Source organism: Salarias fasciatus, chromosome 10 (genome assembly GCF_902148845.1).
Source record: "Salarias fasciatus chromosome 10, fSalaFa1.1, whole genome shotgun sequence".
NCBI classification, from domain to species: Eukaryota; Metazoa; Chordata; class Actinopteri; order Blenniiformes; family Blenniidae; genus Salarias; species Salarias fasciatus.
The window spans coordinates 12,367,671-12,392,734 of record NC_043754.1 but is presented as its reverse complement, the minus strand read 5'-3'; the positions used below and the strand labels follow the sequence as shown (position 1 = coordinate 12,392,734).

Below are 25,064 nucleotides of genomic sequence, written 5' to 3'. Positions count from 1 at the left end.
TTTAACTTTAAATCAATACTTGAGTAACTTTGAGGATGCTTTAGGGTGAATTGTGCAGCTGGGTTTTTTTCTTTCTTTAAAAAACACAAAACCTGCTTTAACAGCACAGAGGGTTTGAGTCCAGCTCATGTGACTATATTCCTATATCTGATATGTCCTGGTTTGTCAATAAACATTTTTCAGGGTGCAAAATAAACCTCAGCAAAAACGCTCGGAAAAAATTTCAATCATAAAGCTCTATAAAAGTTAGAAGGCACGCTTTGGCTTTAACTGGGAGAGACTAAAGTCTCGACTGTCTGGAGCTTCATCTACCTCTCACCACAAAAAACATGATAAACGCCAGTGTTTGAATACTGAATAAACTCACTTAACACACAGACACTCAAAATACCAAATGTGCAATAGATATACAATAACCTGACACATTTAAATAAATAATAATAAGGCAACAGAATTTAAATTTTAATAATACATTAAGACAGACTGAAAATAATAAAAACACTCTTTGCAGTTATTCTCTCTAGAAAAACAAAAGCTCTTAAAAAATGGGAGTCCTGAAAGTATTTTTTAAATCTTCTCACTGCAGCACACATTTATCTTTATTGCTGTATTTCCTCCTCCTCATCTCTAAACCTCGCTCCAGACGCTCGTCCTCCTCCAGCGCACTGAAACACACACACACACGTATACACATTATTACAAACTTCTGAAAGCCATCACAACCCACATTCGTAGCAATATACTATTAATTCACAGCCAGTGAGTCAAGTAGCATCAAATATAGAGAAAATTGTCTGTTATTGCCGAGCTTTCTCTTTTATTTACGTACAACGCATCAACTCTTTACTGGGAAAAAGACTGTTGTGGAACTTACACATTTGTTATAATAATGATAAATTCATGATAGCTATGTGATGAATGCTTAAATGTTTGTGCTGAAACACACACACACACACACACACACGCACACACCCTCTCTCCTTGGCGTCGATGTCTCTGATGATCTCGTCCCTCTGGTTGACCAGAGACACCAGCTCCTGGAGCAGCAGCTGCTCCCTCTGCTGCTGAGTGGACGACTTCTGCCAGTCTGCAGGACACAACACGGCTTCAATTTAGCCTGAATCACTGGATTTATTTAGATGCAGTTTTAAAGTTTTCGATCTATATGTGTTCATTATTGGGAAGCTTGTATTTTTTTTTTCAAAGGGCCACATGACAAACTCAGGCTGAGAGCTGAGCCATACAGTGACTCTGCAGACAGGCTCATGTTTTACTCTGGCAGTGACTTTTCTATGATTCACTGCTTCTTCTTTAGCGTCACTTTTACCACATACAATATTATTTCAGTATTTTCAACTTTGCGCCATAAAATGATAACTTTTCTTTCTCCCTTACCTTCGATGGCCATCATGACTCGTAGTTCTCTGGTCAGAAGGTCAAATCTTCTCTCCAGATCTTGCTCCTCTTGTCTGTGGAAACAGTGAATAATCAGGTCACGCCCACCAAGGTGTGAAGTAAAAGTGAGTTTTGTGTTGAGGAGTGGGAGAGTTTACAGGAGCTCCAGGTGGTCCTGTCTGCGGATCAGAGCGTTCTTCTTGTTCACCAGAGTGAACCACTCCTGTATCAGCCTTTCCTCTTCGTCCCGGTCACTTCCTGCATGAACGGGGATGAGCGGGTATTGAAGGTTCCACTTTGTTTGGCCGAATTCTGCACGGTCGAGTCCGCATTCTCAAACCTGCACGACGTGCGCGACTCACCCGTTTCCATGAGGCTCCTCAGCCGTCGCTCCACCACGGCGGCCCTGCTGTCGATGTGCTTCTGCTCCGTCTCCAGAGCCGCCAGCTCGCTCAGCACGTACTGGCTGGTGTCCTGCAGACACTGACCACAGCCCCCGTCGTACGGAAACATCAATCCAAACGCAGTCAACCACCGTGCATGAGCATACACAGCAACAGGCATCCAGCAAAGCGGAGGGGAAGGAGATCAGAGGAAGGAGTCGGGCAGTGTTGAGGGAAGGGGAGACAAGAAGACAAGCAGAGGAAGAAGGTCCACAGATTAGAGAAATGCATAAAAGGAGGCGATCCTTCAAAAGGAACCAAGAATACTGATCGACATGTGATTTCATTTCTCCAGCAGCTAAAAGTCATTGTAAGAATTGAAATGACAGAGAAAAGAAGCAGAGGTGAGAAACTGTGTCACTGACCATTGTTTCCTCGTCCTGTTTAGGTTGAACATCAGCTACAGTCTGTGATTCTGAAAGTGTGAACAAATGTGGGAATAATGAAGTCATCGGAGTGAAAAGGAGGGCGAATCAAGACGAGTTACAAATATCTAACTCTTGAAAAGCTTTTGTGTGCCTGCCTTTTTGGTTTTCTGTCACAGAGGAAGTCATCATGTCTTCATCCTGGAAAAAATCATAGAAGTTTTGTAAACTTGAGGCTAAAAAGTGAACGCAGAAGTGTTTCCCTTGCGGGCAACATGATTTATAGATTATTGTGTTAACATTGCTTGCACAGCTGGAGCAAATAAGGAAAAAAACAGAACATTTTCTACCTGAGTAGTACCAGATCTGACCGTCTTGGCAGCTGACCGTGGAGGCGGGACTGGAGTCACACACTCATCACCTGAAAGCAGATGAGAGACAGATTAACATGAGAAGTATTTTCACTGTAGATGTTGATTTTATAATGACTAACTCTGAGTTTTATTCCAGAGAAAATGTGATTTATTGTAACTCTTAGGTGAGAAAAGAGCAAACTATTATCTAACATAATGACAATTAGTCTTTCTTTCACTGTTTTCTTGTTAGGACCCCCTCGTTCATGTGAGGAAGTCGAGGGGTTTTCAGAGGATTTGTAATGTTAATAGGGAAGACGAAAAAGAGACGGTACCTTTAACTGGTCTTTTGGTTCTCGGGGGTGGGACGACCAAAGTGCTGCTCCCTCCCTCTTCGAGACTCACTCCGTCGTTCAGTCTGGCCATGCAGAAGGCGGCAGCGTCGACCTTATTGGGGGCGGGGCCGGAGAGGGCCAGGCCGTAACTGGACTGGCTGCTGTTGTGCTCGATCTGCAGCACGCTCAGCTCCTGGTTGGTGAAGTGCGAGTGGATCTGGCTGAGGTAGGTCATGACGATGAGCCGGTCGGGGACGGACAGCAGGACCATGTCGGAGGGCTCCAACAGACGAGAGATTCCCAGAGCCTCAAAGCCATCAAACGCCTGAAGAAACAGCCATTGTCATGTCCCAAGAAAAAAATGTCTCAAAACAAAACAATGCTTCTACACTATGTAAACTCTTTTTTAATTGATTTCTTTCTTTCACCACTCCTGGAAAAGTCAAAGCATAAACTTTGTCTTCACCTTTTTATTATTGAGTTTGATGTCATGAGAATCCAACTTGTCAAAATCTCTGGAGAAACAAAGAGAAAGAAAAATACAGAATTTGAATCATAATCAAAACTTAAACTGAGCTGAGATCATCGATGTTAATATTTCAACATGCAAAATACTGTCACATATTATAACTAAAAATAGATACAATAAAAGTACATTTTTTCTGGATGGAAGTGGTGCAGGATGGCACAGAAAGCGAGGCCGTTTCTCCAGGACGTGCTGAAGTTGGTGACCTTCACTCCCTTGTACTCGTTGGTGATGGACTGACACCACTGGAGCAGCGACTGGCTGGAGTTCACCAGATCCTGAGTCAGAGAGGAAAGAATGCTTGCATTTTTTTCTGAGGTGTGTTATTTAAAAAGCATGTTGGGAGTTCGTGTCAGTTTGTAAATCTTTACCTCCCTCGTGTTTTCCTTCCCATCGGCCTCCTCCCGGACCGAAGCTGGAGTTTCTTCTTCTGTTAGGGTAGGGAGTCGAGATGCCTTCATTTCACAGTGATAAGGAGACATGGAGCTGCTCTCAGGCTCGGTTGATGGTTTCCTCTCTCTGTCATCATTGACCTTATTCTGCTGCCGTTTTCGTCTGAGAGGAGACGAGAACAAATAGGGATAAATAACAGTTGGTAAAATAAGACTATAAAGCGATCTGGTTTGAATATCCAAGCTGTGTTTCAAGCAAGTGGCATGCAGGCTTTGTTACGTGAAAAAGTGGACGCATTGATGTTAGCAGGCATGAGAGAAAACACACAGCACTGACTCATGAAGCAACAACGCTTCAGCTACAGGGCTATGCTGTTTGGCTGAGTCCTGCACCAGAACAGAAACACTGGGAGCTCCATGGCAGCACGGCCACACAGCACCCTGCAGCCGCTCATGTGGCAGAACACACACACACACAAACACACACAAAAATGCAGACAAATACCGGAGCTGCTCTGTTGGGAGTAAGTTCAATACAAGCCTGGTGTCAGCCAAGGAAAGTCAAAGTTAAATCTCAAACATGAGACAGTCCTTCAACACTAGGTTTTCCAAGCCAGCAGGACAAATACTGAAACATTCCAGCTGTGGAGAGAAACAAGGGCTTCCTGTTGTTGCCGTGCATGTTTTATCTTTTTCTTGTGGATAGAAAACTCTCAGTCTCACTAAAGCTTGAACTACTAAAGCAGGCTAGAATGTCAAATCCTGGTGATTTTAATGGGAAATTGAGTAAACATTGCAAAAAAGCATTAAAATAAAAGAAATTTGATTCAGAACAGGCCAAGAGCCTTTGCTTTGGTTTACGACACATCAGGTTTATAGACCAAATTCACACTTTTGAGAGAAACTGAAAACTTGGCACATCTATTAAAAGTCTGAGCAGTGAAATGTCCTTTTAATATGCACACAAGTTTTGAGTTCTGCACCTCTGCATATCACACTCCCAAACAAATACCAGGAACCCTTTGCACGTCATTACAGAGTGCAGCCTACGCTGACTTACACATCCTCCACTCTCCAAGTCTCTTCTGTCTCAGTGAGCGGTATTTCCTGGAAGGCATCAAAGGAGGAAATAATCGAGGGCTGATCGTGATCAGGAGGATCAGATGGGAGGTCTGATTGAGTTTTCCACTCTGCGATATCACTGTCGATGTCACCCGGGACTGGAACCAGCCGCTTCATGCCGCGGGGAGCGGGGCCAGGGGACGAGTCGCCTGACATCTGTCGAATTTTAGCCAACAGGAGCCTTTCTTCTTCTTCAAGCTTCTTGTCTTTGGAGAGACTTTCCGTGTCTTTAATTGCAGCCTGCGCTTCAAGACCTGCTTCCACAAGTGTGGCTGTTTGGTTCTCCTCGTGTACTTTAGTGTCTGTCTGTGTCTTGGTGTGTTTGGAGTCCGACTCCATGCCGCTGCTGTTTGTGTTTGTAGGAAGAGGCCAGGGCACCACTGAAGACCCGGCTGCTACCTCCAGGCTGTGGCCGGTTTCGGTGGCTGCGTCAGCTCTTGGTCCTTCCTTTGACTGTTCTTGTGGCTCGTCGAGTTGAGGTGCAGACTTTGGCTGCGTCGTGTGACTAAATGTTTCCTTCTGCTGGGAAGCCAGAGGAGGTTTCAGATGCGGACTGTCTGTCTGATTGGTTGAGGATTCGGGAAGTTCAGGTTTGATGGTTTGAACAACAGCCGGGCTCTCGCAGGGAATTTGCTCTCGGAAAGGGAGTAAAGGGGGCTTCTGGGCTACAGCAGGGGACAGAGCGCCTGGGCTGAACACAGGAAAAGGAAGATTCAGGACTAAATGTACAAATCGTTTTTTTGACACTCCATGCTGCATATCCTTCTATCATCATCCCTCCATTCATCTCAGTCAGCCAGAGATCCATTTTACTAAGGTCACACAGGGCCGAGGAAAATGAAGCTCAAATGTGCTGAAATCAGTGTAGAGCAAGATTCTGGCTCCAGTTGGTTTCAAGTGCTCAGCTAATTTGTCAGCTGTGTCAGTGTTGTGACATCTCAGTTGACTGGAAACCATTTATCCCATGACAACCCAAGTACATCTGGAACAGAGGTCTGGCGATGTGAGATTTCACTACAAACCAAAGAAACTTGCCACAAGAAACACCTCCTAAAAAAAAAAAAAAAATAAAAAAAAATCCATCCATCCATCCATTAATAAGTCTTGACATGCTGTATTGCTACATGCACTGATAATTCACCATAATACATCTCAACAATGAGGGACGTGCATGACAACATGATATAGGCTACTATATCTGCATATTTAACATGCAGGACCACTGTGATAACTTTGAAGAAAGTGAACCACTGTTTCCTAAAATGTTTATTTCCTACTATATGTAGATGTTCAATATATATGAAGCCAGCCAATGAATATGAGAACTTTGCATTAGTGATTTATCTATGGTTCACATGCAAAATGTTGAAAATGCCTTAAAAAACAGTTTTCAAGGAAATTCAAGTAACTACATAACTTTATTTATATAACTTTAACCTGTATTGAAGCTCATTTTGTTACTGATATTCGAGTTAAGCATAAATCTACACATTATAAGAAAGTTAACACAAACAATATGGCGGATGGGGGTCATGTAGCAAAGAAACCTTAATCAGAACATCTCAAGGGATGTAATGAATGGGGTGTCACATACAGTATGATAGCAATACATTTTAAAATAATATACATTATCTTAAAACCAAACGTTTTCAAATTGATGTCTAAAAACTGCAAAGAAAATCCTAAAGAATTCTCCAGAAGCATTATGATTGTGACTTCTTTTGGAGTTAACATGCATGTCTCTCATGCACCACTGCAGGGCAAAGGCAAATTTATTTAAATACCGAGGAAAGACTAGCAGCACACGGCCAAATGCTCAGTCAGTCAATAGTAAAACGATTCAGTAAAAGCTTTTTCTTTTTCTTTTTTTGCAGATATGAGTTAAAATCTCGATCCCTGAAGCGAACAGGCACAGTCCGTTAATCCACAGCCAGCACCCAGTGCAGCTCTGTCGCACAGCCACCCGTCTCCTGGTTACTCACCTCATTCCCTGTTAGTTTTCATAACTCCCTCACTCTTTACTCACCCTGCTTCCCCTTCCATGTACAGCTCAGCCAGCCAAATGGAGCCTAGATCTTCATGCCCCTTCTCGTACTCTATTTCCTCATCCTCCTCTTCTCTCATCCACGCCGGGATCGCGCCAGATTTAAGATGAGAAGTTCCTTTCTTGCCCGGCTTTAGGTTGTTTGAGGCTTTCTTAGGACTAACAGAGTTCCCATGTTTACTTGTTGAGACAAAGTCAGACAGTCTGGTTGATCCAGAACGGGCTTCAGCATGGGGACTGAGGTCAGCTTTAGTTTCTGATTCATTACTTGGTAGATTCTCATCATAAGCGATATCGTCCAGGTCTGCCTCCCTCAGAGGAGGCCAGCTCTTCGTTTGGCTATCTTCGACTTTCTGTTTGCACTGTTTTGGTGTAAAACCAGGAAGAGTCTCCTTGTTCCACTGTGGGATACTTCCTTCCTTCTCTCCCTCTTGTTTTTTCTTCATCTTCTCTGTTATCCTTTTCCCCTCTTCTTTACCCTTCTCTATTTTCTTTTCCTCCTCGTTCACCCTTTCAGCCTTTTCTTCCTGGTGTTTGTTCTCCTGCTCTTCTCTCTCTTTATCTACTCTTTCCCTCTCCTTCCTCTCAACCTCCGTTTTCAGCTTCTCCGCTATCTTTCTTGACTCTTCTTTTTCTTTCTCAAGCATTTCTTTCTCCATCCTCTTCATCTCTTCCTTTTCTCTCTCCAATCTCTCTCGCTCTTTCTTTTTCCTCTCTGCCATTTCTCTCTCCATCTTTTCCATTTCTAGTCTCGCCGCCTCCAGCTGCTTTCTCTCCTCCTCTTTTTCCCTCTCCAGTCTTTCCTTATCCCTCTTCTCTGCCTCCTCTCTCTCCCTCCTCTCTTGTTCCAGTCTTTCTTTCTCTCTTCTAACCCTCTCTTCTTCTCTCTCTCTCTCCTGTTCGCTGGCGGCTCGTCTCAGACTTGCCACCAGACTCAGTCCTTGCGCCTCGTTTGAAGACGTGCTGGGGATTTTAACCTGTTCGTCCGTGGTGATCTGACTCGGCGTGGGGTCGGAGAAGGCTGTGGGCGGTGAAATACCAACACCCAGGGGAATCAGCGGTTCCTCTTCTGATGCGGGGAAACAAAGGATCTCTGCCTCTACCCCGTCTAAACTTTCTGCGGAGCCGTGTGGATGATCTGCCTCGGCTGATCCGCCTGTGTGCAGGATGGAGGTCACTGTCTCATAGCTATGGGGCAGACATGAGGGACAGAGAAACTGTGAGACCGGGCTCACGCTGAAGTCACTTACTGAGAACATCATATTTTTATGACAGCTCATAACTCTTGCACCAGTTTTGTGGAGCATTTAGAGACATTTGATAGAAGATCATTCAATGATTCCTGTGATTTCACTGCAGCTTGGGTCTGCTGAGCTGACGCTCAAGCCGCTGAAGAAACTTTAAACGATGCTTCAACCACACAGGCGGGCAGAGAGACTCACCCTCTATACAACACCCCAACTACGGCTGACATGAAGCCAGCAGGCGCCTCCTCCTGCTGCTCTGCAACACACACACCTGCACACGTCTGCACTCTGGCACACGCAAACACACAGACACACAGACACACTGTCATATGGACGCCCTCGTCACGTCCCCCTCCATAAACACAGCCAACAGCGTGGATAATGAAACAGCGTGGGCAGAGGTTGAGATGAAGACAGCAGCGTCGGATGGGGTTAATTGCGGTGATTGAGTCGGCGCGGGTTAGACTGCAGCTCCACAGATTACCGTCAGTACGTGTTCGGGATTGGATTTAAATGCGGTGTCTCGCCATGCAGCAAAGACAACAAGGAACCGTCAGGGACTCACCCCCCTATCACACCCTCCTTCTCATCCTCCGTCTCGTCTTTCTGCTTCTCCCCCTTCTCTTCGGCGCTCGCACTACTTTCCGTCCGTCTTTCCGCTCCGGTCTCTGCGGTGGTCTCCTCCACAGCGGCCCACAGCTGCCGCTCTGCCTCGCACGCCGGTTCCTTGTTGTTGATGCGAGTCTCCTGACCGCCAGCCACGGCATCGGCCGGTCTCTCCTCATCTGCTCCCTCCTGCGGTGCTTTCCCTGACGGCTGGGGTTCTGGTTCCTGCCGCAGTCCTGGTTCTGGTTTTGAGGGCGACAGAGGCTCGAGTGCCAAAGTGGGGAATGCGCCGCCGGGTTTGAGGGAAGCCTCGCGTGAGGTTGCTGGTTCCACAACGGGTCCCGTTGGCTCTTTGGGCTCCTCTTTGACTGGCGGTGCGCCGGGCTGAGCAGTCGGTGGGACGTTTGGCTTTCCCTCTGAATCTTTCAAGTCTTTCGCTGGCTTCACAGGGGTGTCCTCTTCTGCAGCATCTTCTCTGTAAGAAACACATGAAAAGATGCATAATCAATATGAACTTTCTCCTCCGTTCATCTTAAGAAAAAGAAACTTCCAGAGAGGCAGACAGACATGAACGCAGACGGGAGGGTGAAACGCAGAGAAGCAGGCAGACAGCGGTCCCCTCATCCATCCTTACCCTCTGCACAAAGGTGCTATAACCTCCTTGGCAGAGATTTTTTCGGGTGTGTCCTTCCCACTTAGTGCTTCTAGGGCTTTCCACAGAGGATTCTCAGCATCTGACAGCCTCTGTGGCGGAGGCACCAGCTTCAGGACGTCTAATGTGATTACTTTATCCTGAGCAGACGGCGGAATAGTGAGGCCTGAATGCGGTGGTACGGCGGTTTGCGGGACAGATAATTTCTTGTCAGGGACAACACTGTTTGACAGGGAACTTTCCTTTATGAGAGACGGTTGCCCCTGACTAGAATGAGGAGTGGAAAGAGAGGGAAATAAGAAGAATGAGGAGAAAGAAATAAGAAAAAGAGAAAAGTCATAATGAAACAAAAAGGGTGAAAATTCATCTCTTACAGAAAAACAAGCTAATAGGTTGTTAATATTACTATCGGACAATAGATAAAGAAAAGAGAATCCAGCCTCAAGTCTTCAAAAATTAGCTAAAATTACCAAAAAACAATGAGGTTTTCATTTTTGACTTTTCTCGGTTCATCATATGCAAATAAACAGCACACAGGCAGCAAGAACAACAAATGATCTGTTGAAAAACAATCATTTCGTTACAAGACTCGGTGTCAATATGTTAGGGGTCATTTCTGTGATCACTCCAATCACGGAAATGAACACTGAAGCCTACGGCAAGCCAAGATCAACATTTAATCACCAGAAAATCAAAGGAAATTGGACCAAGTAGAAGTATTGAATGTTAAAGACCAGCAGTGTCAAACTCGTTTTATTCAGGCATCACACACAGCCCACTTGGATCTTGAGTGGACTGGACCAGCAAAACAGCAAAGGGATACCAATTAAGTAAATATTTTGTGCTACCGTGACTTTTCCCGAATAAACATTAACAATTTAATCATGAAATGAAGGTAGAACTATACTTTGCTTACACTTAGGCTGGTCCTGGCTCCTGTTTAAAACATGTTTGACACCCCTGATTTAGACCAACTTCCACCTGAGTTCAAAAGCACTGAACGGCATTGACACAAACAGGAAATGCATTCAAAGTGATTTCTGAGAGAATTTTAAGGCCGATTGATTTTATTTTGGCGATGAAGAAACGAGACATTTCTGGTGAAAGCGCAAACAAACACACACAGACAGGGTCGAACACCCAGTGAGAGACGATCAACGCCTCACTGCAGCGCAGCAGACTCACCGCTCGTGGAGGTTTACGGAGTTTGATTTGTGGGACGAAGGAGCAGGGTGGGACTGGGTGACAGTCTGCGCTGCAGTGCCGGGTGTGAGCAGAGGGGGGCGGTGTGGAGCAGGAGGGTGAGCCAGCGAGGAGCTGGGAGGAGGCGAGAGTTTCAGGCTGAGAGCAGCTTCAGGCTGAGAAGCCAGAGCGCCTCTCATCTTCTGCTTGTCCTCGTCTGACCTGTTGGCCTGAGCTGCTCGTTCCTCCTCCCTCCTCCTCTCCTCCTCCCTCGCTCTCCTTTTCTCTTCCTCCTCCTTCTTCTTTCTCTCCATCTCCTCCTTCTCTTGCAGGAGTTTCTTTCTTTGTTCTTCTTCTTTTTTCCTCACTGCTTCCTCTTTCAGTTTCCTTTCGGCTTTCTCTTTCTCCTCCTTTTCCTTCTGCTCCTTCAGGAGTCTCTCTCTCTTCTCTTCCTCCTCACGTTTCTTCTCTTCATCCTTTTTCTGTTTTTCTTCATTTTCTTTCTTCATTCTCTCCATCTTTTCTTTCTCTTCTTTTAGGAGTCTTTCCTGCCTTTTCTCCTCCTCTTTTTTCTGCTTTTCTAACTCATCTTTCTTAATCCTTTCAATTCTTTCCTTTTCTTTCCTCAGGAGTCTCTCCTTTATCCTCTCATCCTCCTCCTTTTTCTGCTTTTCTTCCTCTTCTTTTTTATTCTTCTCCATTTTTTCTTTTTCCTCCTTCAAAAGTCTCTCCTTCTCTTTCTCCTCCTTGAGCAGTCTTTCCTTCTCTTCCACTTCTCTTTTTCTCCTCTCTTCGGCTCTTTTTTCCTCCTGCTCCTTTTTCTTCTTCTCCTCATCTATGATCCTCCGTCTTTCTTCCTCTTTTCTCTTTTCCTCCTCCTCCTCCCTCTTTTTCCTCATCTCGGCCTCCTTTTTCAATCTTTCCTCTTCCTGGAGGCGTTTTTTCTCCTCCTCTTCCCTCTTTCTTTTCTCTTCCTCCTCCCTCTCCTTCTCTTTAGCCTCTTTCAGGCATCTCTCCTCCATCCTCCTCTTCCTCTCCTCCTCCTCCAGGACCCGCTTTTTCTCCTCCTCCCTCTTCTTTCTCTGCTCCTCCATCACCCTCCTCTCTTCGGTCCTTTTCTCCTCCTCTTCCTTGACCTTCTTCATGAATCTTTCTCTCTCGAGTCGTCTCTCCTCCTCCCTCCTCAATTTCTCCTTTTCCTCCTCCAACTGAAGGAGTCTCCGCTGCTCTTCTTTCCTTTTCTTTTCCTCTTCATCCCGCTTCCTCTTATCTTCCTCCATCTTCATTTTCTCCTGTTTCTCCTTCTTTTCTCTCGAAAGCCTCTCCTCCTCACGTTTCCTCTTTTCCATCTCCCTCTTGGCCTCCTGCTCCTCTTGTAACAGTTTCTTCTTCTCCTCCTCCAACAGCCTCTTCTTCTCTTCTTCGTGTTTTCTTTTCTCCTCCTGCTTCAGGAGCAGGGCCTTTTCTTCTTCCTCCTTCCTCCTTCTTCCCTCCTCTTGGTTCTGTTGAATTTGAGCTTCCCTCTCTTTCCGGTGCTCCGTCACTTTTCCCGCTCCCTCTACCTGTTGTGGCTTTTCCCCAAACGTCTTTTCACTGGCTTTCTGTTCAAGACTGCACAACAGATAAACAATCAGATCCTTAAATCCAGGGATTCATTACGAGCATTATTAGCATCAGCATCATAACTTCACACTCTGCAGGTTATTGCTGATATTTTCTGGATCTTGTTTGTGTCTATTCAGGTAAATACTCACCCGGGGGGGCACCTTTTGATAGTATCGCACTTAGAGTCATCCTCCTCCAGAAACAAGCCCCCTGATTGTTGTCTCTGGTTCTGTGACTCATTGGCGAGGGATTCAAACCCGGGCTCAGGCTTTGCCAGGGGCGCCTTTTCACTGTTAAAGGGGCTAAGCAATGGTTTATTGGACTCGACTTGCCCCTGACCGCTCGGCTGTTTGGGAGTGATAAACGCTGCCACGACGCTGGTGGAGGGCTGCTCAGTGGCGGGGAGCTCGCAGCAGGAGAAGGGCCAGGGAGGGGGCGGGGCTATGATCAGCTCAGAGCGGGACTGGGAGGGACTGGAGACAGAAACGTTGGAGGTCAGGCTCGAGGGAGCAGCAGGTGAGATTTCACCACCGCGGCGTGCAGCCAGCGATAAAGCAGAATGCACCTCTGACGGTTATGTAGCCGCGGTCCACGGGGAGGTCAGTGCGACGAAAAGCACTCTGCAGCTGTTAGGACACGTTAGCATCGAGGGAAGCAGAAGCATCAAACATAATGCGACCGTGAGGGCCTGGAAAATGCAGTTTCTCAAGCCACGTAATTTGATTCAAACTATTAATCAACTACATATATGGGCGAGTCGGGGCATTAAGGTGAGTCAAACATTCCACGCTCTAATATATTGATGTAAAAATAGCAGCAGTGTAATTTAGAGCTAGACAGGATTATGTGATTATGTGGCACATTTTCACCATTTCTGCAATCTCAGCACACTTTACACGATCTTCCATGTTCAGCCCTCACGGTTCCAACATCCGTTGGATCCAGCTGCCATGCAAGGTGAACACACACCACTGGGAGCAAGTTGGCATTTTTCCTCAAAGGAACATCAGGGCAAGATGAGGATCAAACAACCCACAACCCAGACTACCAGCTCTAAAATTTCAGGAAACACCACCACCGCCCCCCCAATCCACTAAATATGCAATCTTTGTCAAGCAAATTGTTGCATTTGTTCATAGCAAAGACGTGTGAATAGTCCTTGAAGGATGAAGAAATCAGTGGATCTGTGTGGTACTCTAAATGTCTGTCTGTCTAAATGTAGAACATATTAATGAATTGAGTGAATTAAAAAGTAATTGCAGAAAAGTTGCTGTCACACGTTTTACATTTCATGTATCATCACAAATGTGTTTGAGCTTTTTAGCACCCATCTCCATCTGCAAGAGAGCTGAAAGTTACTTCCAAAGCTTTTCAAATACTGCTTTGAATCTGCTTTGCAGCAGTGAGCCTTACAAGCCCCCAAAGACGGGAAAGATCAGATCTAAGACTGAGGCCTTTTTGTCTTTTGTTTTTGAAGTTCCATTTTCAGGTCAATGCTCTGGTTTAAACCTGACATTTGCTGTTTTTTTCTCTGTGCCAGCTGACACAAAGCCTCGAGACAACTCTCTAACTCTGAGGTCTTTTCCCAGACTCGATGCTGACACAGCAGCTGATGCAAAACGCATCGCTTCAGAGCCAAGAACATGCAGTCCACTCACACTGGGACTTTATCTCGTTTCCTCACCTGATTCTTTTTGGTCCCGCTTTGTTTTCTGTGGCGCCTGCATGTGAATTGAGTCCTGCTCCGACTGACTGGTTGGATTTTCTGCTGTTTGCGGCTGTCTGGTCGTTTTGAAGTCCTTGACTCGGAGCGCTTTGGGTTGTCTCTTTGGCTGTTTCAGTTGTTTCTTCAATGATGGGGTACGTAGAACCTAAAGCAAATGACATTACTGTCAAACAGTTGATTACAAGTGACTCATCTTTACAAAGAACAAAGAAAGTTGACCTTTGCATTTTAATTAAACAGTTCAGTTTAAAATGTCGAAAAAAACCCGGCAAAACATCAACAAAAAAAAAGAAGAAACTTTTTTGTCAGGTCTGCTAACTCTTACGCATTGACTCTAAAAGTCATTCCACAAGCTTTTATTTTGAAAGTCTTTCATTAAAAATCGATATTTGTTACACCCTCCACTAAAAAACCTTTTATCAAAACAGGTGGTGAAAGGGCAGAAATCAGAAGCGTGTGTTTTGCTCCCTCTGCTGCTGGTGTACCTGAGAGAGAGGAGCTGATGTGAACAGGAGGACCAGAGGGAGGAGAGACAGTGACAGTGGAGGAGAGGAAGGAGGAGTGGGGGTGGGAGGAGCAGGGGATGGAGGCAGGAGCCTCTGGATCACACAGAGCATCCAGATCAGGACTGCTTAAGAGAGGGACTGGGGAGATGTCGCCCCCTGCTGGAGCTGAGCCAGATGGCAACCACGCTGCTTGAGCGCCTGAGAAAAATGGGAAGGAAGATGAGGAGGATAGTTCAGAAAAAGACAAATACAAAACTGAGAAACAGGAACAAGAGCAACGGGCAGGTGTGGGGACTGTGGAGGGGCTGAAACAAAAGCGTCCCCTCTGAACACTGGTTACCTGACTGTGGAGTGTGAGATTTGGGAGGAGGAGGCGTTGACACAAGAGGAGCGGCAGCAGAGAAAGGAGAGGGAGACGTGGGACGAGGGATGGACTTGACAATCTGAGGTTTGAAAACATGAGAACGGCCTGACAGAGGAGGGGAGGGGTGACACGGAGAGGGTGACCGTGAAAATTTAAAGCAAAACGAGGTGAATAGGCGTCACAAAGACAAAGTGGGAGCAGAGACTAACCAGAGAGCGAGGCAGGGTCATCTGCTGGCCGGGCCTCTGGGAGGCGCCGCTGGTATGAAGAAGGAGCTGGAAGGAGCGAAGGAACACAGAGGAAAAAGAGAAAGCAGGACAGAGTCAGGGAAGAGTGAAAGGCTGGTTTTTCTGCACTGACTTGAAAAACATTTGCTAAAGCAAAGGGTCAAACCACCGGAGTTTTTCACAAAACTAGTGTACAGCAGACTGGTTGTGCATTGTAACCATTGATTCAATGAATCCTGCTCAAGCAGCAACATTAAAACTTTTTTTCTGAGACTGTGAAAATATAATAGTTTGATTAAAATTACAATATATGAAGGAGCTAGTTAGTTGTCTTCATTAATCCCAAAGACACATTTTAAGTTTCTTATCAAGGGAAGAGTTAATATAAAAGTCTGTTAGACATTTTTGGATACCAAAAGGTTATTAAATATTTCAAATCTTGTAAGTAATGTTGAATAAAATACAAGCGTTCGATTTTATATTTAATACTACCTGCTCTACCAACACAGCCAAATCCTCTGTCCATTAAATATGAAACACTGCCAAGCAAATTATTATATCTGTTGAGCACAAAGACTGCAGTCTTCACTTACTCTATGAAACGATAAATCAATCAGTCTGGTAGTCTGTTAGTTCATTAACAAATGTAGCCATTACTTTAATTTGTGCACGGTAGATTCACCACCAGTCCTGTGACATTATATTGAATTGAGTAAAGAAAAGTATTAATACTTAAAAAAATGTTGATTTGTTCTTTGTTTTTATCGTTCCAAACAGCACTCCAGGACCGAGCACCCAGACATTTGTCCCGATGTACTGATCCTGTCATAATGTGATTACACACAGATAACTCACAATTTACTGGAAGTCAGAAGCAAAGTACATTCTGTCAAAGAGCTTTCCAAATGTCACCGGCATGAAACCAAAATGCGTGACAAACGAGGTCAGGCCGGAGCATCGAACGTGAGGAATCGGTTAGTGGAAAGCATGCAGCACGCCAACCAGCCTGTCGGCCTCGGAGATACCTTTAGTGGAGCCTGACTGGAAGATTCTGGGCAGAGACGGCGGCTGGGAGATGGCCGAGGTCAGGGGGGCGGGGGCAGATGGAGGCTCAGAGGACGGGGCAGGTTTTAGGGGAGAGGAGGAGGATTTGGGGGGAAGAAACTGGGGGGCAGCGGAGATGGAGGGTGACGTCAAAGTGGTATCGGAGGAGGAAACGGGGAGTTTGGGAGTGGGGGAGGTGATGCTAGCTGCAGCTGTGATGGGAGGCTTAGAGGAGATAGCGGAGGGCGGTGAAGACACCACTGAAGAAGAAGCTATGGTTGACGCTGACTCCGAGCTTTTAGGAGGAATCGGGGATAAATCAGGGAGCGGAGCAACAGAGGAGACACTCTGATCTGAGGGGGGACCAGATTTCACCTGACAGCCTGGAGCATCAGGCGGGGAGTCAGCGGCAGGAGGGGGGGCTAGTTTCTTATGCTTTGACCTGGGGGAGGGCTGAGGAGAGGGGCCGGGGGACGGCTGGGGCTCCGGCTGTACGGGGGCGGTAGAGAAGAGATGCCGGGAGCGGCGGGGTGAGGGGCGGGGCGCAATCGGTAGAGGAGGGCGAGAGAGGAGAGCGGGACGGGGGGAACCCCCGTCACGTCCACCGGCTGGATTAATAGATGGAACAGTGCAGGGTGGGATGGATGGAGGGATGGATGGAGGGATGGATGGAGGATTCAGTAAAACAGGAGTTTGCAGAAATGAAAAGGACAGAAAGAAAATGTCATGATGTGATTTTCAGATGGAAAATGAAATGAACTGAACATCAACATATCACAAAAAGCAAGGAAACTCAAAGGTGGAAGATTAAATCTTTGTGCAGCGTCACTTTTGGCAATACAGTACATCTGAAAAAAAAAGTTTGACCTTATAAAATATGCCACATTTAGGAGAAGCAAACATTTGTGGGATGAACAACAGAACTGATTATGTGGATTTTACTCATTAAAGAGGAAAAATCTTCTCTTCTAACAAAATAAATGCATTTTCCTAAGAAAAATAGCAGAGTCTAAAAACTGAATATGCCTGAATATAATTATATATATGTATTGAAAGCGTTCCGACATTCTGCAGATTCTAGTCAGATTAAGATCCCATCAATCAGTTCGATCATTATTCCAAATACATATTAATAAATGAGCTAATGGGCTCAATGAATACAAGTGTGGCTCGGAGAAACGTTCAGTTTGTAAATGTCTTGTGTCGAATATTTATCAGTACCTAGAGATTCGCTGAGGATCCAAACCCTGTGGGAAAAGTTTTTTTTGTGTGTGTGTGTGTTTTGCACCTAATCCTACTTCTTTCCCCACAACAAAGAAATAATCCACCAAACACAAGTTTCCTTACATTTTCCTGCTGTGTCTACATGACTTTAAGGATGTCATGCCAGCTGCTGCCATGACCATCCTTGGTGATCACATGACTTGGTGATCACATGACTTGGTGATCACATGACTGTGATGGAGTTGAAGCTGAATTTAAAACTCACGTGTCACACTCTGCAGATCATTTTACTCAATATGAAGACAGATGAAACTGAATATCACCTCAATTTGCAATGCAGGAGCTCGATCGTCACCACATTCTCAATAAAGCACGCCGTACTTAAATGAACTGCAAGCTCTAAAGTATGTTTTTGTTGTTTAGCTGTGGTTATCCATCATCAACACTGATTACTTTGCCTTGTTTGTGTACTAATTTCATAGCATTTGCTGCTTTGCCATCAACAGAATGAGCCACACAGTGTGGACATTGTTTTAATCGCAAACTTTCTGATTTATTTTGACATTTAAAATGTTTCAGTACAGTACTATAATCGCACCAGCTGGAGACAGCGGAGGTCGCGAACATCGAATTGAATTCTTTCGTCCAAAAAAAAGTCTGGGACAAGCAGTCTGGTGTCACAGTCACGGTCATTTGAGCTGCTGTTGCTTTTGGTTTCATCCTTATAAATGCTTTTGAGACGTGTCTCGCTGGACATAAAGACCTCTTTGTGGCATTTGCAGCTGGGGCTTTTCATGCCTCTTAACAAACGTTGACACACTGGTGGCTTTAGTTTATCGTCACATGATTCTCAATCGCATTTAAGGTCTACATGAGAAGTATGTGTCTGCAAACAAGTGTCCAGTCAGGGAAAGAAATGGCACAAGTGTGTGAAATACTGCAGCATAAACTGAGCCACCCAATTACACCCCAGCGGAGAGAGAAACGCAGCCCGAAAAGAGGTTTTCCACACCTCAGGAGAGAAATAAAGAGCAGGAGAGGGGGGGGGGGCGAGGGAGCGAGGGAGCTACCTGTGGCTGGAAGCGAGGCTCCAGTAGAGTTTCGCTTGTCAGGCGGAGGGGGAGCGGGGCGATTAGGCCGAGTGAGAGTGTGTGGAACAACTGCAGCGGCAGCCATAAAGGAGGAAAAGCAGTGGAGGAAAAAGAAAAGAATATGAGAGGGAATGGAAAGTAGAGAATAACATCAGCGTTGACATGAAGGGAAGTAAAAGATGAACAGCGGTTTGACTACCTGAAGCAGTCACAGACTTCTTCTCCTCCTCTTCGTCGCTCTCGTTGAAGTCGTCCAAGTTGCCGATATCTGCTGGTTTAACGCTCATCAGACTGGCAAGACTCTGCATGTCTTCATCCCTGAGAAACAAGGAACAGGTGAAGCCCGGTTATTACATAATACTGATTTTACAGCATCTGACGATTCAAAACAGATGATAGCGATCAAAAATAGAAAAAAGAAACGGTAACATACAATACAATGTCAAAATAAGATAAAAATAAAGGTAAGCTGAGTCCCAAGTTTTTGCTCCAACTATTTACTCTTGTTACTTTCATTATTTTATGTTCTTGTCTGCAGAGCAGGAAGACAGAAATTATTAGTAAAATAACTGATAAAATTAATCAAACGTCCCCTTCCGTGCGTGCTGACGCAGCGTGCTCGTCTTACCTCGTGCACGTGACCTTTTGTGACTCTGGTGTCGCGTCGACACGGCTACACTCTCTAATGCTCCACTGGAGGGGCGCTTTAGTCTTGTGCTGACTCCGAGGACAAACAGGTTGTCCGAAAAACGATCTGAGAGACTCCTTCTCCTGAGATATAACCACTTCTCTGATGAACGCGTACAGTAAGATGGAAACATCTACTGTAGCACTGCAGTTTTCTGCGTTTGATTGTTTTCCCCTCTGCACAGTTCTGATTCCATTTATATGCACTGTCATATAGTCTCACTGTCAAACTTAGTGATTTCATAACTAACTTCTTGTACTAAAATGCATAAAAGACAGATCTTGCAAATGCCCTGTTGACCAGAATGCAGATTTGTGATAGTCTGAGGAGGCAAGCGGTTTAACTTGATGTTGTTAATTGTTGGTTGAGTTATGGAACATCTCAGGCAGTCGAAAGCAAAGCATTTTTATTTACACGGCATCTCCTCCTCTTCCTCCACTGCCAGTATGAACTGTAAAAATGTCTCACGTGGCTTTTCCCTCGCGGACAAAGACACAGGACAGCGACAGCTTGAGCGAGGCCTGGACCACTTTGACGGACAGCGGCTTGAGCTGCAGGGTCAGGTCGGTCTGGGTGGGCGTGGGACTGGCGAAGCGTTTCAAGTTGATGTCAGCCGATGCCAGCACTTTCCGGTGACCCTTGTTCTCCTGTAAACGGAGAGAAACCGTCCATGTTCACAACACTTTTTTTTTTTTTTTTTTTTTCTTTAATGTGATTATCAGGCTGAAGCTGGGGGAGCCGGTCTGGCTTCATCCACCATGTTGTGAACAGTGATACTCACACCCTCAATGACAAAGGTCCACTCTTTATCCTCAAACTCCTCTGCATTGGCATCCTGTAAAATTCAAAAGAAATACACACACTTAAGAAAAATCTATTGTTTATCTATTGAGCCGTAAAGCTGAAAACATGAGCAGACAGATGGATGATTGACAGACGGACTGCTACCTTGAAGAGAGTGACAGAGATGTCAATGTTTTCCGGGACGGGCCACACCACCATGCCCACGTACGGGTTCTTGATCCCAGGCTGCCAACTGTGGAGCTGCGCAACAAAACACACATTAATGAAGACAGGACTGTGTATATGTGTGTGTGTGTGTGTGTGTGTCTCTGAGCGCTCGCGTGCGTTTTCATGGTTTCACCTTGGAACACATGCGTCTGTTCCTCCTGGTCCACACCACCCTCAGCTTGTCTGGTTGCCTGCAGAAACCACAAACACACCATAACAGAATGAAACCGTGATTGAGGTTATTATGCTGAAAGGGGAAGAAGTTGAAAAGGAACATGAGAAAACCCGAATCTTTGAACTTCTTCACTGTGACTAACTAGGCATTTCATGTGTCTGGGGATATCCCCGGCAACGCCATCAATTTAGAAGGGGGGAAATTCAGCATGTTTTTAAAATGACTGGTGTTTTGCACGTTACTTTGTTGCAAGTGAAGTGTGAAGAACTCATAAACAAATCCAGAATCTCTGTGAGGTGAACAGATATTTGGTAAAAGATGAACTTTCTCAAACAGAAGAATAATTCACAACATCATTCAAATTTTTCAACATGTCCAGTAAGATTTTAAAGGAGAGCTTTTACATTGTAATTATGTTTTGATTCTCTAAACAGAAAAAGCAATTCTATCATTGTTTCACATATATTTTTAGACATCTTAAAGCATGTTAAGTAACCTATGAGATGCCCATGTGTCTTTTATAAAGCAATATTACTTTGTGAGATGACAGAACTTTCTATCTACTCAGAGAGGGAAAACTGTCACAATATTAAAATCATAAGTCATTTTTTCAGTAAACTTTGAGCACAATTTAAGTTTCCCGAGGCTGATCCTCTTTTTGGGAATATTAAAATAATCTCATTTTAACAAAGTGAACTTTATACCCAAAAATTAATAAATAAATACTAAGCTCAAACACAAAGTCTCATGACTGTCATCACAAAACCTGTATGCCTCCGAGTCAAAAACTGACACAAATGTGTGTTAAAGAACACGTTTGTGGGAAAACGTTCCTCCGTTTGGTTTCTTTATTTGATTGCGTCAACGCGGCTGTAACGCCATGTCTTTTCAGGCAGCTGTTTGTCCGTCACCGAGCCGCACGCCGTTCGTACGACAGGTTTGTTTATGTGAGTCTATTGTACTCTGTTAGTCCTCTGAAGGGACAGGAAGTGAAACGGGAAGTCACAGAACCACGTGGTCAGAGTCCGCCTGAATGTAAGGTGTGCCACTTTACAGAAAGGAGGAAGCCCATTGAAGACAGAGCGCACACACACACACACACACACACACACACACACACACACACATACTATACCGGTGTATAAAAATAAGAGCAATAATTCACAGTGCGCTTCAGACTTAGCCGGGCATCTTCATAACTACTTCAATTCATGTGTCTGACAGCAACAGTTTATAGATGTCACATAAAGTCTCACGTTTCAGTGGGTCAGTGTTCAAGTATAGCTGAGCAGGGCTTTGTGTGCACATGTGTTTAGGTGGTATGTGTGTTTGGGGGTCGGGAGCAGCATAAATAGCCTGGGGGGCCTACTGCCCGGGTGAACCGAAAGAAAAGAGGAGCACAAACTGGACAGCTGAATTTGTTGACAGGAAAATGTGATCTGAAACACAAAAATGTCTAATGGGCGACGAAGGGAAGTGAATGAGGGTTGGGACTTGTTTGACTGCAGGAAAACAATAGTGGTGCAACGCTGTTTGGCAACATGTGATTACTGTACATCACCGCTCAGCTGATAATTGTTTTGTGTCCATGCAGCTGACAGGATGAGTGATAAACTTGAATTTCCTCTATGGTTCGGCACAGTAACAAGTGTTCAGTGATATGCACACTAGTTAAACAGCTGACATTTATCCACGTCCATGCAGCTGCTTTCTCAGTGAAACCCCTCTGACTCATTAGCTGGTCTCAGGGTTTTGTCACATGAAGCATCGCTGGTGCCACGTATAAATAGTCTCGTTGCTGAGTCTTTAATTATGTCTCTGTCAACATTGCTTCATCATCTTCTCACTGTTGCCTGCAGTGACTTCTAATCTTCAGCCACCCTGTTGCTTCCAGCTCCAACAAAACCCTTTTCTAACATGCAGAAACAGCTGATCATTCACATATTGTCCAACACAATCAGTCATCTTCTGTTGTGACTGTAGATAGGACTCTTGAGGTAAATCTACCACTGAATGTCACCCGGATCACTTCCTCCTGGACTCTCACAGCAGCCATCCCCATGTAAACCTCCAACACATCCAGTAAACGTCTCTGAGGTTTTTGTTTTTTTTTTCCCAGCATGGCTGCTCCAGCTCCAACATCCTCTGTCTGATATATGACCACATCTCTCCTCAACACATCTCATCTGGCTTTATCTTCAAACTGCTCAGCCTCAGCTTGACAAAGGCGATAAGCATAATGCTCAACCGACTCCTGAAACGCAGACGCTGGCACACTGTTCATTTACAGATAAGCCAACATGTAACTTGTTGTACATTTTCAAGAAGCCTCACAGTTCATTTCCAGCCTCTTTTGACTGAAGTGGTGAAATGTCAGTGAGCTTTGACCCCTCACACGCTCTTGATTCAATCACACTAGATCAACAACAGCAAAACATGCCCGAAGTGACTAAACCTCTGGATTAATCATCTGTTTTCTCTTCGTCTGAACGCCGCTAAATTTTGGTTAACCTCGATTTCATCACACTGTAAGAGGGAGTTTTGCCTCTTACTAAAGCATGACTTCCTGTCCACAAGCTGTTCAGCTGTGGAGCGAAGTGCTGAATATTTACTGTCAAGAGTTCAGTTTCTTATCAAGTCACTTACCCAATGACCAAATCTCTGTAATGTGAGGTGAGCTGATAAGAAGCTCTGATGTTGGCCTAAGTGACATCCGTGCAAAAGCTTGAAGAGATTGGAGAAACAGTGGAGGAGATTGTACATGATTTGAAAGATCCGTAAATCCAATACCTTAATACAAAAAAATAGAGACAATAAATATCAGAAAAACAACAAAAGTTATGGACTTTAACTTCTGCTGGGACTCTTTGTTTGTTTTGTTACAGCTTCTGTAAAAAGGTGCTTCATGGTTCATGACTCAACTACAAGATTATAGTTAATGGAAAAAGAGTATAAATTATAAAATGAGCATGGTTTAGCTTAAAAAAGGTGGGTTTGTATAACTGAAAGCCTGAATCTAATTCAAAATGTAACAGACACTGTAGGTTTCAATTAAATGGGAAATTTCCAGTAAACCTCTAAATTACAGAGTGATTATAGTTTGCAGAGATATTGTCCCAAGACACAAGGACATCAGCGTTTTTTGAATTATTGCATCGATAAAATGTTTCATTTGTTACTGTCAATCAATTTTTCCATTTTATTTTGATTTGAACATATTGAATACATTACTCTATGAGCGCCCATCATAGGCAAAATCCTACAGCAGTTTTATGTTAAAAATGAAAAGCTAATTAGAAACATCAACAGAGTTGGACAATTAAGACAGGGTTATTAACCATGAAACATAGTAGCAATCAAAATAAAGGCCTGTTCAGGATGGATGGTTCGCGCTCTCGCTCTGGTCAGGTTGGGCTTTCTGTGCAATTTACATTTTTAAAACACACATTTTAATTTGACCCTTGTCAGGTGTGCAGTCAGGTTTGCCTCTCCAGTTGTGTCTCCTGACAGACTGGTGACCTGCTCATGGCGTACTGCACCCTCAGCTGGGGTTGACCCCTGACCCCTGCCACCTGAAGCTGGATGAAGCGCAATAGAATATGATTTAAATTCATATGTTTTAATACTTGTTTCATTATTTGAATGACCCAGCACTATCCATACATCTTATATTTTGCTTTCGTTTTTGCAGCTTCTCAGTGGGTGAGATCCCAGCTGACTGAGGGCGGAGGCGGGTTACACCCTGCACCACTGTCCATCACAGGTCAAACACAGAAGAACAGTCAAAAGGCATTTCAGTATGAGTATTAATCCTCAAAAAGTTCTGAAAAGATGAGATGAACCCCCCACTGGTCCCAGATCAGAGATAGCCACACCATAAATTCAGAGCATTTCTAATTCTTACCTGAGTCATGAAATATTTACAACAGTTACTATTATACATGAATGGAAAACATTTGAGTTTAATTCTGCATCCAAGGATGAAAAATAAGCATGTGCGTGCAGCACTCTACGGGACTCGAACCGGCGCCCTCCTGTACGTGAAGGACTCCCTCATCTTCCTCCGAGTAGCGGAAAGACCCAAAACACGGGAATAACCATGGCCACAAAGGAGCGCTGCTATAGTTCACAACAACCAGGCCGCCGGGAGGATATTTGAACACCAAATACGGTAAAACCGTGGAGACGTTTTCAAAAACAACATTAGGGTGAAGAAGTTAACTCACCATTTCTTTGTACACTCCAAAACTATTTCCTGGTAAGACGCGACGAACTGAAACTTTGAAGCCTTTTTACCGACTCGCTGCAGTCTTTTCCATACCGAAGTCATGGTGTCTGCCTTCAAAATAAAACGGGAGGACGCAGAAATCCGTCGCAGCTCGATAATAATCCGACTTTAAAAGGTTTTCTTCTTCCTCCTCCGCTGCTGAAGATGATGATGATGATGAAGCTCACGCAAGCCGCGACTTGCGCTCATTGGTAACGCGCTGAATCACGCACATGTAGGAAAATGACCAAAAGAGGGAGGAAAAGCGCAGTTAAGACAGCGTTAAAAAGGAAAAAATAAAAAACAAACAACTCTTGCTTGCTGTCATTCACGGCGTCCTGACTGGCACGCGGTTAAAGTTTGAACCACACACTTCTCGCTGTCACCCCCCTCCTCTCTGAATCCTCTGACCCACATGTGGGAGACCCGGTTTACTAAAGCCTGCGGGTTTGTTGCAATATACATCTGCTTGGT

The 25,064-nt window shown here is 44.8% G+C and overlaps 2 protein-coding genes across 9 annotated transcripts; both read right to left on the bottom strand.

Annotated features, from left to right (window-relative positions):
• Positions 1-81: 81 nt before the first annotated feature.
• Positions 82-25,064, bottom strand: ehbp1l1b (EH domain binding protein 1-like 1b). Of its 8 annotated transcripts, none has more exons than XM_030100976.1 (24): positions 24,550-25,062; positions 20,282-20,339; positions 20,086-20,181; positions 19,919-19,972; positions 19,606-19,784; positions 18,649-18,767; positions 18,429-18,518; positions 15,073-15,138; positions 14,840-14,968; positions 14,479-14,697; positions 13,952-14,138; positions 8,788-9,303; positions 3,789-3,972; positions 3,547-3,695; positions 3,358-3,406; positions 2,892-3,216; positions 2,554-2,624; positions 2,362-2,404; positions 2,204-2,253; positions 1,758-1,878; positions 1,554-1,653; positions 1,396-1,469; positions 973-1,087; positions 82-665 (listed from the first exon to the last, which is right to left on the bottom strand). In XM_030100976.1, exons 1-24 carry the CDS (start codon positions 24,651-24,653, stop codon positions 578-580), a joined length of 3,186 nt encoding a protein of 1,061 aa, XP_029956836.1. In that variant the 5' UTR covers positions 24,654-25,062; the 3' UTR covers positions 82-577. The 8 variants fall into 8 exon arrangements, with proteins under 8 accessions (XP_029956836.1, XP_029956844.1, XP_029956839.1 ...); XM_030100977.1 differs by having other exon boundaries at positions 578-665; positions 1,758-1,869; positions 24,550-25,063; XM_030100984.1 differs by lacking the exon at positions 8,788-9,303 and having other exon boundaries at positions 24,550-25,064.
• Positions 9,316-11,018, bottom strand: LOC115395431 (mitogen-activated protein kinase 7-like). The gene is made up of 2 exons (XM_030100986.1): positions 10,666-11,018; positions 9,316-9,747 (listed from the first exon to the last, which is right to left on the bottom strand). Exons 1-2 carry the CDS (start codon positions 10,974-10,976, stop codon positions 9,459-9,461), a joined length of 600 nt encoding a protein of 199 aa, XP_029956846.1. The 5' UTR covers positions 10,977-11,018; the 3' UTR covers positions 9,316-9,458.